The sequence below is a fragment of the Odocoileus virginianus genome, chromosome 30 (assembly GCF_023699985.2).
Source record: "Odocoileus virginianus isolate 20LAN1187 ecotype Illinois chromosome 30, Ovbor_1.2, whole genome shotgun sequence".
Taxonomy (NCBI): Eukaryota; Metazoa; Chordata; class Mammalia; order Artiodactyla; family Cervidae; genus Odocoileus; species Odocoileus virginianus.
Window position 1 is genome coordinate 35,677,045 of NC_069703.1, and position 14,051 is coordinate 35,691,095.

Below are 14,051 nucleotides of genomic sequence, written 5' to 3' on the forward strand. Positions count from 1 at the left end.
AGGAGCCCACCCTCCGCAGCCAGAGACAGCGCGAACCCAGCGACGAAGAGCCCATGCCCCGCAAGGAGGGCGCGGTGCCGCGCCAGTGAATTATTTCTGAAGCAATTTAAGGAGGAAGAAAAAGAATTTGGTTTCTGAACGGATTCTGTTTGTCCCGCATCCTTTCAGTCCATAGATGAAGCCCTCACCGCCTGTCTCCATTCTTCTGAAGCCCTTTTGCGCTGTTGCCGGGATGTCAGGGACAGCTCAGGAACCCACGTGCTGTCTGTGGACACAGTGAGGGCCGGAGCTACCAGCTGAGGGCGCTTACCTTTTTCCTCCAATAGGAAACGGCAAAAGTTTCGCCTCTACGTTAATTTTTCGTATTTTCTGCTCACCTCGGAGCTTAAAGTCACACAGTTCATAAGCTGTATTTATGCCACATTAAGGGGGAAATGCATGTGAAAGAGAGGGGAAGAAACAGCAAAACTTTCTCATCAACTCCTGCATGGCTTCATTTTTTTTACTAATTCTTCATCAGCTCACACATGTGGGGATTTAGAAGAGAGAGACACACATATAACTCATTGCTGTCATCTGGATGTTACATTCAGTTTTGGTGTATTTCCAGAATGATTTTAACAATTGTTTTGAAAGGAAATAGGAAGAGGGATGTGATTATCAAGTAGCTATTTATCTACACACATTTTTAGGAGGTATATTTAAAACAAAAGAATACATAAAGTTCAGAAATAAAGGATGGGAATTGAGTTCTGTGCAATATACAGTTGACTTTTGAACAACACAGATTTGACCTGCACAGGCCCTCTTATTTGCAGATTTTTTCCCAATAAACTACAGTGCTACACAGTCTGCGTGGTTGGGTGAATTCATGGGTGTGGAACCGTGGATACGAAGGGCCCCTGCAAAGTTATATGCAGACTTTCAACGGGGCAGGGTCGGTGGCCTTCACCCCTTTGTTGTTCAAGAGTCAACTGTATGACCAAGAGAAAGCTACAGCAGCTGTGTTAATATCAGACAAAACAGACTTTAAGGCAAAAGACATTCCTAGAGAAATACACTACTAACTAATGATAAAAGATTGAGTCCACAAGGAAGACAAAACAATTCTAAACTTGTTTTTTGTTTTTCTTATTGTTTAGTCGCTAAATCATATCCAACTCTTTTGTGACCCTATGGACTCTAGGCTGCCAGGCTCTTCTGTCCATGGGATTTTCCAGGCAAGAATACTGGAGCAGGTTGCCATTTCCTTCTCCAAGGGGTCTTCCTGACTCAGGGATTAAATCTGAGTCTCCTGCATTGGCAGACATATCCCTTTAAATGTATGAAGCAAAAGTGAGCAAATTACAAGGAAAAATAAATCCACCTAATAGTGGGAAGTCTTAAGAAACCTCTTGGTAATCAGTGGTTCAAATAGACACGCCCTCCAAAAGAAATCAGTATATAGATTTCTATATTCTATATTCTTCTAAAGAACACAAGCTTAATATACTGAATATATTTATGGTACAGCATCCAACAGCTGCAGAAAGACATTTCAAGCACACATAGCAGATTTATGAAAATGGATGAAATATTGTAACAAAAGCAAGTCTCAAAAACATTGGATTGAAATCTCTTATGGATAAAAACCTCTGATCATAATGAAAATAAATTAGATGTTAAAAAGATAACAAGCAAAATCTCCCACCTATTTGGAATTTAAGAAATATCTAAACAATTCATGAGACAAGGAAGAAATCATAATGGAAATTAAACTAAATATTTAGAATCAAATAATAATGAAAGTAATATATATTCAAACTTGTGGGAATAGCTAAAAAATAATATTTAGAAATATATATTCCTTAGATGTTTCTATTAAAAAGGAGAAAATTGAAAAATTATAGACTCAGCATCCATCTTAAGGCCGTAGAAAAAGGAAAAACTCAAAGAACAAAGAGTAGAAATTAATGAAGTAGAGAGTAAATATACATAGAATCAATAATGTCAAACAGGTGATTCCCTGAAGAGAAAGTGGTGTGTGTCTCTACTTATTTGGGTCTTTAATTTCTTTCAACTATGTTGAATAGTTTTCAGTGTACTGAGGGAAGGATAATCATTTCAACATGGGTGCTGGAACAAAGAGATAGCCATATGGGGAAAGAAAACAGTGAACAATGACTCTTGTCTCACATACAAAAATTAACTTGAAGTGGATCCTAGATCTAAATGTAAAAACTAAGCTATAAAACATCTACAAGAAAACATAGTAGAAAATCCTAGTGACCTTGGGTATGGCAGAGATTTCTGCATTTGATACAAAAAGCACAAAGTAGTTTTTTAAAGTCAACACATGGACTTCATTAAAAAAATTTTTTTTTAATTTGCTTTTAAAAAAATACTGTTCATAATGAAAAAGAAAAGCAAGGACAATATTTAAAACACATAGATTTGACAAAGGGCTTATATCTAAAATATATAATAGAATTCTTATCACTTAATAAGGTAGCCTAAGTTAAAAATTGGGGAAGGTTTTAATAGATTTGACCTACAAAGTTATAGAGATGGCAAATATACTTTGAAAAGATGCTCAGTGTCAGGAATCATTAGGGAAATATGAATTAAAACTACAGTGAGATAATTCTGTACTCCCAGTAGAAAGGCTGAAATTAAAAAGACTGACCATACCAAGTGCTGGTGAGGATGCAGAGCTGCTAGAACTCTCATACACTGTTGGTGTGAATATACAACAACTCTGAAAGACAGTTTAGTAGTTTTTGAAAAGTTGATCATATACCTATCATATGATTCAAGTATTTACCCAAAAGAAATAAAATCATATATCTACCCAAAACCTGTACATGAATGTACATAGCAGCTTTATTTGAAATAGTTCAAAACTAGTAACAACCCAGGGTATTTGCATAAATATCCTTACAGTGGAGTTCTACTTGATAATAAAAAGGACCATAAAAGAGAACCCAATAATATGACTCTCAAAATGATTATGCTCAGGGGAAAAACCCAGGACCCCCCCCTGCCAAAAGTACATTTATATGAAATACTAAAAAAATACGCTCTGATCTAGAGTGATAGAAAAAAAGATGGTGATTACTGGTGGGAGTGGGGTGGGCATCTCATACACTTTAGTTTTATGGAGAGTATGGAGTTAAATATGAAAGGTAAAATCATAAAATTATAAGAAGACAATCTGGGAGAACATCATTGTGATCTCAGAATATACAAGGATTTCTCAAGACACAACACAAAAGGAAGAAAATGGATACATTTAGTAAGGTTCAAATTTAAAACTTGTATTTCTCAAAACAAAATTGGGAAAAAGTATTTATGGCACCTATATTTAACAAAGAATTAGCACCCCTATAGAACTCCCATTCCTCAGTTAAAAGAGACAACCCAATAGAAACATGGACAAAAGATATGAGCACGTGTATCATGGATTCTGCAGGCAGGAATACTGGAGTGGGTTGCCATACCCTCCTCCAGAGGATCTTCCCAACCCAGGGATCTAACTGCTTCTCTTTTGTCTCCTGCATTGGCAGGCAGGTTCTTTACCACTAGCGCCACCTGGGAAGCTATATCATGATAAGAGGAACCCCAGAAGACCCATAAACATGAAGAAAGGTTCAATGTCTTTATTTTTCAAAGAAACGCGAATTATAACCAAAATTAGAGCCTATTTCATATTTCTTACTTTGCATTGGTAAAAATTTAAAGGTCTGTATCAAATTTTGGCATAGATATGAAGCAACCAGAACACACTTTCACTCTTAGACAGTAAATTGGTACAAACACTTTGGAAAACTATGTGGCATCATCTACTAAAGTAAAAGATATGTCAGTGTTGAGGTCCAGGACGCATGCTTAAAAGACGCTTGCTCCGTGGAAAGAAAGCTATGACAAACCTAGAGAGTGTATTAAAGAGCAAAGTCGCGACTTTACAGACAAAGGTCCATATAGTCAAAGCTATGGTTTTTCCAGGAATCATGTACGAATGTGAGAGTTGGACCATAAAGAAGGCTGAGCACAAAAGAATTGATGCTTTCAAATTGTGGTCCTGGAGAAGACTCCTGAGAATCCCTTGGACGGCAAGGAGATCAAACCAGTCAATCCTAAAGGAAATCAATCCTGAATATTCACTGGAAGGACTGATGCTGAAGCGGAAGCTCCAGTACTTTGGCCACCTGATATGAAGAGCTGACTCACTGGAAAAGACCCTGATGCTGGGAAAGATTGAGGGCAGGAGGAGATGGGGGCGACAGACGATGAGATGGTTGGATGGCATCACTGACTCAATGGACATAAGTTTGAGCAAACTCTGGGAGATAGTGACGGACAGGGAGGCCTGGTGTGCTGTAGTCCCTGGGGTCTCAGAGATGGGACATGACTTAGTGACTGAACAACAAAGGCCCAGTGATCCCACTTGTAGTGTGCACACCAGAGAATCCCATGCATATGGGCACCAAGAATGTTCATAACAGCATTGTAGTAGCAAAAACTGGAGGCAGTCCAGATTCCAGCAGCATTAGAGGAATTGTGGTATAGCTGTACAATGGAATATTATACAGTCCTGAAGAGGGTGGCTCACAGTTAGTTACACTCAGCAACAAGGAAGCATCTTAGGAAGAAAGGCAAGTTATAGAAGAATATATGCAACATGATTCAATCTTTAGGGGAGCTTATAAATGTTGTAAAACTATAAAGAAAAACAAAGATAAGCATGAAATTCCAGAAAATAATTACTTTGAATCTAAAAAGGAATAGGATGGAGGTTAAAAACTCTGGCATGCTGAGGACTTCAAAATGATAGTGATATTCTTGTTCTATCATTGGGCATGTTTTTATCATTTTATACCTTACATTCATTTTATAATACTTTACATTTGATTTTATAATATGAACTCTACATAATATAATATTTAATAAAGTTATTTTTAAAATAATTGCAAGCTGCAGAATTTAGCATATGAGTAACAGGACACCTGTTCTTGTGTACCTACAAGAAGAGAATGCTTCTTTGGGAAAAAAAACAAATTATAATGAATTCTACTCCACTACTTATGTTTAATGATTTAAATTTCCTCTTGGTAAAGGTTTTCCTTTCCCCCCCCCCCCCCCGCCCTTATTCTCTCTGCTGTGCTGCCCCTCACTTTGTAGGAGAGATTTGAAGCGCTCTTCACCATCTATGATGACCAAGTTACGTTTCAGTTGTTCAAAAGCTTTAGAAGAGTCCGAATAAATTTCAGCAAGCCTGAGGCGGCGGCACGGGCTCGGATAGAACTCCACGAGACAGACTTCAATGGCAGGAAGCTGAAGCTGTACTTCGCACAGGTACTGACTTCATAGTGCAGAGGGCAGCGTGGGCTGAACTTGTTTTCCTCCATCCAACGATGCTGTCCACTCTCCGTATTCTCTATTATCGTATCAGAGGTCTTTGAAATGAACAATCCCAATCAGCAAGTCATGTAAACTTATGTTTCCTTTGTTTTACAGATACATAAATGTATACATTTATTAAGCACATTTGCCCTCCTAACTTTGTTTTGCTTAGCCTAATAGTTAGAGGGCTTCATTTTTTTCTGGCAGCTTTTCTAAACTGGGGAACACCTAAGCCTTTTCTCCTGTCATCTAGAATGGCACTTGTGATGGGACATCCTTGGAAGATGTGAGAAAAGCAGCCTCTGGACTCATTTCCGTGGGCTGTGATTCCTAAGAGGCGCCCTATTGAAAATGGCTCCCAGCCCAAGGAGTGAGCAGGGAGCAGACAGAGAATGTACAGAAAGGCTGTCCTAGACTTTGGAATTGCGGAGGACCCTGCAAGTTAATGAGAATTGGCTATCCTTATTATTCTAATCCTCCATTGATAGGACTCTGACAAACCAATCACTTCTTGGAAGAATTAGTGAAATAAAAGCATTAGAACAGCTGTTAAGTGCACTGTTTTATTTTTAACAAAGCATTTTTTCCCCTTGGTCTGGCTTTCAAAAAAAAAAAAATTAAGATGGGGTTTGCTGTCTGACATTACAAATGAAACCTATGTTTGGACATGTCTTGGTGGAGTCGATGGTGACAGTATAACCTAATCTCTTCTAAAACTGGAATTCAGTGCTTAGTACGATTCATTGTCCATTCATCTACTCATCGATTTTTCTTTCTATTTGACGAATATTTATTGGGCACCTAATGCTCTGTGCCGGGCACTAAGTGTTCAGTGGTGAACCAGACAGACTCTGGCCCAGCCACTGGAAGATATGTAGCATGTCAAAGAGAAATTTTACATCTTCTCCAAAGAGATGTTATAGTTAATGGGAAGATGAAAGTGAAAACATGGCCTGGTCATAAAGTGTGAGCATCTCTCTCCCTGCAGGTACAGATGCCCAGTGAAACACGGGACAAGTCCTATTTACAGCCACCCCAACCTGCCAAGCAGTTCCTCATCTCCCCTCCTGCATCACCTCCGGTGGGCTGGAAGCAGGGGGAAGACGCAACACCTGTTATAAACTATGATTTACTCTGTGCTGTTTCCAAGTTGGGACCAGGTAACAAGCTTCTCTCTCTCCTGTTTTTTTCTCCAAGTTTTAAAGCCTACATTCAGCTATTTGTGTTCTAGCCAATGAACAGCAGCATGATCAGCATGGAAGATAGGGTCACACAAACCTGGGTTCAGATTTCTAGTCTTTGCTAACTGTGATCTTGAGCAAGTTATTTAGCTTCAATTTTCTGAGCCTCTGCTTTCTCATCTAAAATAGGGATTATAGGAGCTACCCTTCAACATGGTTCTAAGGACTAAGGGCTTCCCCAGGTGGCACAGTGGTAAAGAATCTGTCAATGCAGGAGACACAGGAGATGCAGGTTCAATCCCCGAATTGGGAAGATCCTCTGGAGAAGGAAATGGCAACCCACTCCAGTATTGTTGCCTGGAGAATCCCATGGACAGAGGGGCCAGGTGGGATACAGTCCAGAGAGTCACAGAGCTCGACACAACTGAGCAAGACTGAGTGCACGCACGTGCGCACACACACACACACACACACACACACGAAAACTAAGTGATACATACGTAATAGTAAATCTAACTGCAGTTTACTGCTCCACATTCTAGTACATGACAGATCATAAGAGCATGTTAGTTGCCATCAAAATCGCAGACAGACAACTTCTACACTGAACAGTTTATCAAGGAATTGGTGGTGATACCGTATCATCCCTTCAGATTTTTCTCTTGGGTTTCTTTTCCCATCTTCTTTTCCTTCTGTTTAATTTCTCTCTCTCATTCCTCTAAAATAATACAATAAATCAGTGCCATTGTTGGTTCATAGTAGTTGTCCACCTAAAATAATGTTGTGTCTTCATTAACATTAGGGGATACAAAAGGCATTTGAAGAGTTGTTTTTAGACATGAGAGCTGAATCTTGGATCCCTGAGGTCCTGTAAGAGATTGCCGATGCTGTCTGAAACCTTACAGGTGTCTCCCAAGGGGAACCCAGAAACCATTATGAAGTTAAACAGGAATACTTGTATTGTTCACAGAACAGTAATTAGCACTTGCATTTTAACTCCCAAGACCTCATTACTCCTCACTACTAATTTTTCAAAATGCCAAAATTTTTTAAGAACCTTAAAAAGCATCAATTCTCTAATGTCTAAACAAGATAAAGTACCATGACATAGAATTTACAGATTGAAAAGCCGGTAATCAGCAATGAAAAGATGCGTAGAACAAGAAGTGTCAAGGTTCAGAACCCTTCCTTTGCTGTTTGCCTCCGCAGGAGAGAAATATGAACTTCACGCAGGAACCGAATCCACACCAAGCGTGGTGGTTCACGTCTGTGAAAGTGAAACTGAAGAGGAAGAAGAAACAAAAAACCCCAAACAGAAAATCACCCAGACGCGGCGCCCAGGACCTCCGACCGCAGCGCTGAGCGAGCCCCGGGCCTTCGACTGTGCGCTTTGAGGCTTTGGTGGCGTGGCGCGGAGCTGCTGCCCACCGGGCCTGGGATGGCGGGGACATGCCCATCCGTGACCTTGGCCACTGCTCCACCAAGGGGAGGCCGGGGGGCATGGAGTACCCACACTGGGGACAGTAGAACACGGTGTAGCAGTTTTAACTGATCAGTTAAAATCACAGCTTTTAACTGATGTTCTGAACAGCATATTACTTTAAAGGATTAGCCCCCACCATGTGGCAGCTCTTGACCACTTTTAAACAGCAAATTAGGAGAATGGCTTTCTCCAGAAACATTGATTTCCCTGATTCTGGATAGCACGGGGTACCCCAAAGTGAAAACTGTAGTCACCCAGGGCAGTTCCATTTTTGAGAACTTAAAAATAGTTTTACAATTAAAAAAAAAAATTAGTGTTAACAATTTTAATAATCTAGTCAGGTATGTTTGTAATGGTCTATTGGCTTCCAACAAGTCTGTTGGTCAAAGATTCATCACTATTCAATATACATGGATTTTTTGGCCCAGAAAGAGACCTGACATAGAGAATAATTCATAGAAAATAATTTTTTTTCCTCAAGTGTTTTTTTTCTTTCTTTAGCTTTGGGGAAGAAATGCCCAGTTCCCTTCAACTGTCATAATCAAGGTGCCCAAATCCACGTGCACACTGTTCTCATCACAAAGTGATCCATAATAGGCCCCAGTTCCTGATACGCCGCCCAGGCAAAGAGCTGCTGCTTTGGGAACGAGACACAGCACCTGTGAGCTTGATGCCTGTGACCTTGATGCCTGTGATCTCATGTGGCTGCCACACTCTCCCATTTGTGACACATCCTGGCCTGTAGCTCGGACTGTCTTCAGCCACCAGTTGAGTGGTCATTATTCATATTTGTGTGTCATCATTCATAGACTTTAAATCAGAAAAAGTACTGATAAGATTTTCTGAAGACTGTTTTTAAATTGTCCATTCAAACATTTTTCTGTTGGCTTTGACACAGAAGCCACACACGTTGTTTTTCTGTGAGTTAGGGAAAGATGTAACAGATAGGGATAATTCATTGGTCAGAGTTTCTTTTGGGTGAAATTTGTTTACCGTGGCTTCCCGTTGGCGTTTTCCCTTAAAACAGAATTGTTTCCTGCTTGTGTTTGAGGGTGTATCATTGAACAGACATCTTCTTAACTCTTTTGTGGTCTGTTTGAATTTCGAAGTCCTTTTTGTAGAAAAGTGTCGTAACTAAGAATGCTTTGCTTCAGATCAGGTAGCCATACTGGTTCTCTGCTCCCTCCATCGTTTTCTTTGTAAGACAAGTGTCTGGGGCTCCTCGCTGTGTCTGTGCAAGGACTTGTGAGTTTGGACTAATAGACCAGTGTGGCTGCCACGACAACGAAAGAAAAATGCAGAAATTCAGATCATGCTTTCGAAACATTTTTGGTAACGTGTTTCTGTGGTCTAGATGTTCTTATTGTGGTAGAATTTATTTCTAAGGACTTAAACTTTATTGCAAAAAAAAGTTTTCTATATTTTCCTTACCTTAAAATATGCTAAGGTGATCAACTCTTCTGTTTGTATATATCCACCACTGGTAAGCCTCGATGTAAAATTCAGTTGAAATTTGTGATTCTGCAAGCAGCTTATTAAACTTATTAAATTTATTATTTGGCAGTTTAACTGGCAGCCACTTAATAAATTTACTTTGCAGTTCTAAATTCAACCAGTTTTTAATCTTATCTAGATGCACCAACTTATCATTGCAGAACAAACTCTGTAAGTCAGGAAATGTATGTATTTTCAACATTTGGAAATTTTTGAGTTTTCTTTTAGGTAATATTTATTCACTGTAATTTTCTAAGTGATCAAAAGTCATGATGCCTTATTATTTGGCTTGGCTTTCATGCTCTACCTTCCAATTAAAGAATATTCTATCCCTAACTTAAAACTGTCTTTTATAGTCCAACAATGCAAATTTAAGTGTTGCTCAGTTGTGTCTGACTCTTTGTGACTCCATGGACTATAGCCCACCAGGCTCCTCCGATCATGGAATTCTCCAGGCAAGAATACTGGAGTGGGTTGCCATTTCCTTCTCCAGGGGCTCTTCCTAACCTAAGGATCGAACCCAGATCTCTTGCATTGCAGGCAGATTTTTTACCGCCTGAGCCACCAGGGAAACACCCCAACAATGCAAATTACCTGAATATTTCTTTTTCTCTTTTCTTTATTTTTTTCAATGTTGAATAAATTGAAGAAAAACTCAAACCAAGATTAAGTATATATTAAATAATATATTTTTAATTTAATATATGTAAAACTTTTCTGAGGCTTTCCCTGGTGGTCCAGTGGTTAAGACTCCAGTCTTCCACTGCAACTTTTCTGAATGGAAAACATTAATATTTTTGTTCTTTCTAGTATAGTGTTTCCACAACATGAGCTCTGAAAGAAAAACTACTAAATCCATTAACTTTTTAAAATTTTTGACTGTAACCCACAGCTTGAGAGAATCTTATTTCCTTGACCAGGGATTAAACCCAAGCCCTTGGCAATGAAAGCACCAAGTCCTAACCACTAGACCTCCAGGCAATTCCTACCCATTAACATTTTAATATTGTGAAATCAACCAGAATCTCCCCAGGTATTATGATCTCTGATCTTTTTTTACTATTGTGTATCCAATTCATGTGTCCATCTTGTGAGAGACAAGTCTCATTCATCTTTTATTTAAGTACCTTTTAATAAGTTTTATCTACATTTCTTCTTTGAAACCGAGTCATCACTTAGATTTAACTGTTGCCATGGTTTCTTTAGACACCATAATCTCAGGAATCAGGTTAGGCAATTGTGAGGAGAGAAGATGATGCTTTTTGTTAGGAAAAACTTTTGTAGAAGATAAAATCATAAGACAATAAAAATAGTTGACAGAACTTGCAATGCATGGGCTCTTGCGGTCTAGATTCTTTCTATCTACCCACCTGCCGAAACCAGAAGTGAATCTGTTATATTTAGAAGTGTATGCCTCTGAGCATCTACTAGTTTAGGTGCTAAGAGGCAGAAATGATAAAAAACAGTTCCCTTGCCTTGGAGAGCTGAAAATCAGGTGAAAGCAAACTAGTCTTTTCACATTCTGCTTCTCCAAAATGTTGTCACTAAAACCTAGCAGTAATTAAGAGCCAAGTAAAAGCTACTGGGAACTTTTAAGTTCAACATAAAGGGTATTTTTTAAAATTGAAATATAGTTGATTGTCCAGTGTTGTGTTAGTTTCTGCTGTATAGCAAAGTGATTCAGTTATACATTCAGATACATCTTCTTTTTTATATTCTTTTCCATTACGATTTATCACAGGATATTGACTATAGTTTCCCATGCTATACAATTGGACTTTGTTGTTTATAACATAAAAGTTTAAATAAACATTTTCGTTTATGGGCTATTCAAATCAAAGAGATGCCAGGAGATAGCGTCAGTCTAGCACTTTCATTCTTCTAGAATATGATTGTTTTTCCCATTCGCATTAATCCCATCTTTTTAAAATGTTGTGATATAAGGTGAAAATATTTGATTTCTCAGAATCTCAAATACAGAGTGGAGGCAACTTTGGAAATCATGTAGTTGAATCCTCGTGTTGCTTAGATTACAAAGCAGGAGATGTGACTTGCTATGAAGCCCACAGAAAGCAGCCCAGGTTCTAGAATTGCCAGTCCCAACTTCCAGGCTGTGGCTTGTGTCTACTTTTTCTTGCATTGACTTCTTAAAGACACTCAGAGGCAGCGATAACCAGCCATAAGAAACAAAAGGGGAAAAAATTCCTTTTCCCCAGTGAGGTACAATGAGTAAGAAAAATCTTATCTGATGATGTCAGTGAGTTAGTAATTTCAATGAATGAATTTAATGTTCCATGTTCTGTGTTTTTGTTGTCATTGTACCTTTGGATTTAGAATCTACTTAATGTTATTTTGGTAGCCAGGAATTGTGGTGACATTTTATGTGGGCTTTCCTAGATGTTCATAATAATCAGATTAAAGTATAAATAGGCATCCTTGAGACATGGCTGTAATGAAGCAGAATGAGATCTAATGAGATTTGGAAAGAGCGTGCAGTGGAAGGGCACCTCACTCAGTGTGTGTGAGATGGAATTCTGGTAATGGCTGAAGGCTGGTCTGTGCTTCATGTTTTTATATAGACTTCTTTACAGTCTGTGGATTTATTTTTAAAAGGGGAAATCTAAAACATAATTAAGCGTTGAAAACGACAGAATTCTTTGGTGTGTCAGGCTCACTGTTTGGTGGATGTCTCTCTTTTCTCCAGAGTTCTGTACTTCATACCTGTCCTATAGGTGAGATCGGTCAGTCTTTCCCTTCTTGGCTCACTTGCATTTCTATCTTCCTGTAGGAAAGGAAATGAATTTCTTACAATAAGTATGCTAATATAAAGAAACTGAAGACTCGGAGAAGTAGTTGCCTTCTAGTTTAAGAAGTAAGTCCATGTTGTAGAACTGTGTCTTTTAAAAGGTTCAACAAATTTAAAGAATAAGATTTATGAACCTTGTCCAACAATTTGATAAATACATGTTTTTTAAACTTCCATTGGAGTGGGGTCAGTCAGAGCCCCTTCATTGGAATGCCATTGTTTTTTAACCATGAATCAGGGGGAAATTGTAATAATTTGTAGAGTGTCGTTATTAACGAATATACAAGCAAGAAAGCAACAGAAATTTCCAGTTCCTAGATTCACTGATCAAAAAATTATAAAAGTGGTCAAATTAGAACTTTCCAGCTAGGGTTAAAAAGAGCTAAGCTTGGGGCTGAGTCAAAGTATCCCTGTCCATTTAAACAAAAATTTGAAGGCCTTTTGCTAAATCAGTCATGTGGTCTCTCCTGTAAACCTACATTTCCTTTTGAAACAAAACCATGTTCTGCAGGCTCTTGGAACTCCTGCGTGGCTTTGACTGACTCTCCATTCTTGTCATAAGGGAAGACTTACATCTCTGCACCTAATCTGGGTTTTCCGTGTTGTTTTCTATTCAGTCCCCAGGCTTCTAACTCAGACTGGGGACGGAGGAGAGATAAAGGTGGCTGGCCCTGCTATTGTGCCGCACTCTTCCCACCACTTCTCAGCCCAAGTGGGGGCCCTGTGATTTCACTCCTCTTATACTGTGCGTAGCCTCCAAGTCCAAGAAATGTTTCTCCACCATTTCACCTCTGTGTTAACTGAACGCAGGAGTCAGATTTACTATTATTTTATCTTCAAATGTCTGTTATCTTGTGTTACATTTTGGGGCACGTTACCTTTCTGCTACTATCATCTGTAGTGAATATTACTGTACTTCCAAAAACTGGTCGATAATTCATATGTGTATATTCTGCCTTTTAGTATGCTTAAAGTGGTGATTCATAGTCTGCAGTACTTTGTCAGCTTTGGCTCTTCTGTATTTTGAGGACATTTAAACATTCCTTGTCTTGTCAAGGTGACAAAAGCAGAATGTAATTTTGGGGGAAATCTTTGTGATTAATGGTAACAGTTTTGTTTTTAAAGCTAATAAAGTTAGTTGTTTTTTTTTTAATCCTGTGAATTGAATTTTCTTTGTAGTATTTTCAATAAGTATCACTTACATTTCGGTAATAACACAGAAAAGGCAGAAAAATGAAATATTATGTTTGATTCTTTAGCCTGATCCCACTTCATGTTAGTGCGGTGTTTATGCTGGAGTTAAAGGTGGTGGTGACTCACCACTGACTCTGGAAATAACCACTCTGGTTGATGTTCTTCACCAAGCAAAGTTTTTACCCTGGTTTGCTGCTCAGCTAGAAATGATTTAGCTTTGGGCTTCCCTGGTAGTCCACTGATTAAGAATCTGCCTTGCCGGGCAGAGGATACCAACTCCATTGCTGGTCCAGAAAGATCCCACGTGCCGTGGAGCAGCTAAGCCCACGCCCTGCATCTGCTGAGCCCCCGAGTTGCAGCTCCCGAAGCCCAAGCACCCTAGAGGCCGTGCTCCGCGAGAGGAGCCACTGCAATGAGAAACCCGCACACTGCAACGGAGAGCAGCCCCGCGCGCCACCACGAGAGAAAGCCCGCACACGGCAGCGAAGGCCCACTGCAGCTAATAAAGAAA

At 39.2% G+C, this 14,051-nt stretch overlaps 1 protein-coding gene across 4 annotated transcripts in view; it reads left to right on the forward strand.

Moving 5' to 3' along the window:
• Positions 1-13,499, forward strand: part of RCAN3 (RCAN family member 3) — a 34,524-nt gene extending 21,025 nt beyond the window's left edge. For all 4 annotated transcript variants that reach the window (XM_070458935.1, XM_020902053.2, XM_020902052.2 and 1 more), the window contains 3 exons: positions 5,161-5,334; positions 6,371-6,542; positions 7,773-13,499. In XM_070458935.1, coding sequence (XP_070315036.1) covers positions 5,161-5,334; positions 6,371-6,542; positions 7,773-7,957 — 531 coding nt within the window. In that variant the 3' untranslated portion in view covers positions 7,958-13,499. The remainder of the gene's footprint in view (positions 1-5,160; positions 5,335-6,370; positions 6,543-7,772) is intronic.
• Positions 13,500-14,051: the final 552 nt, after the last annotated feature.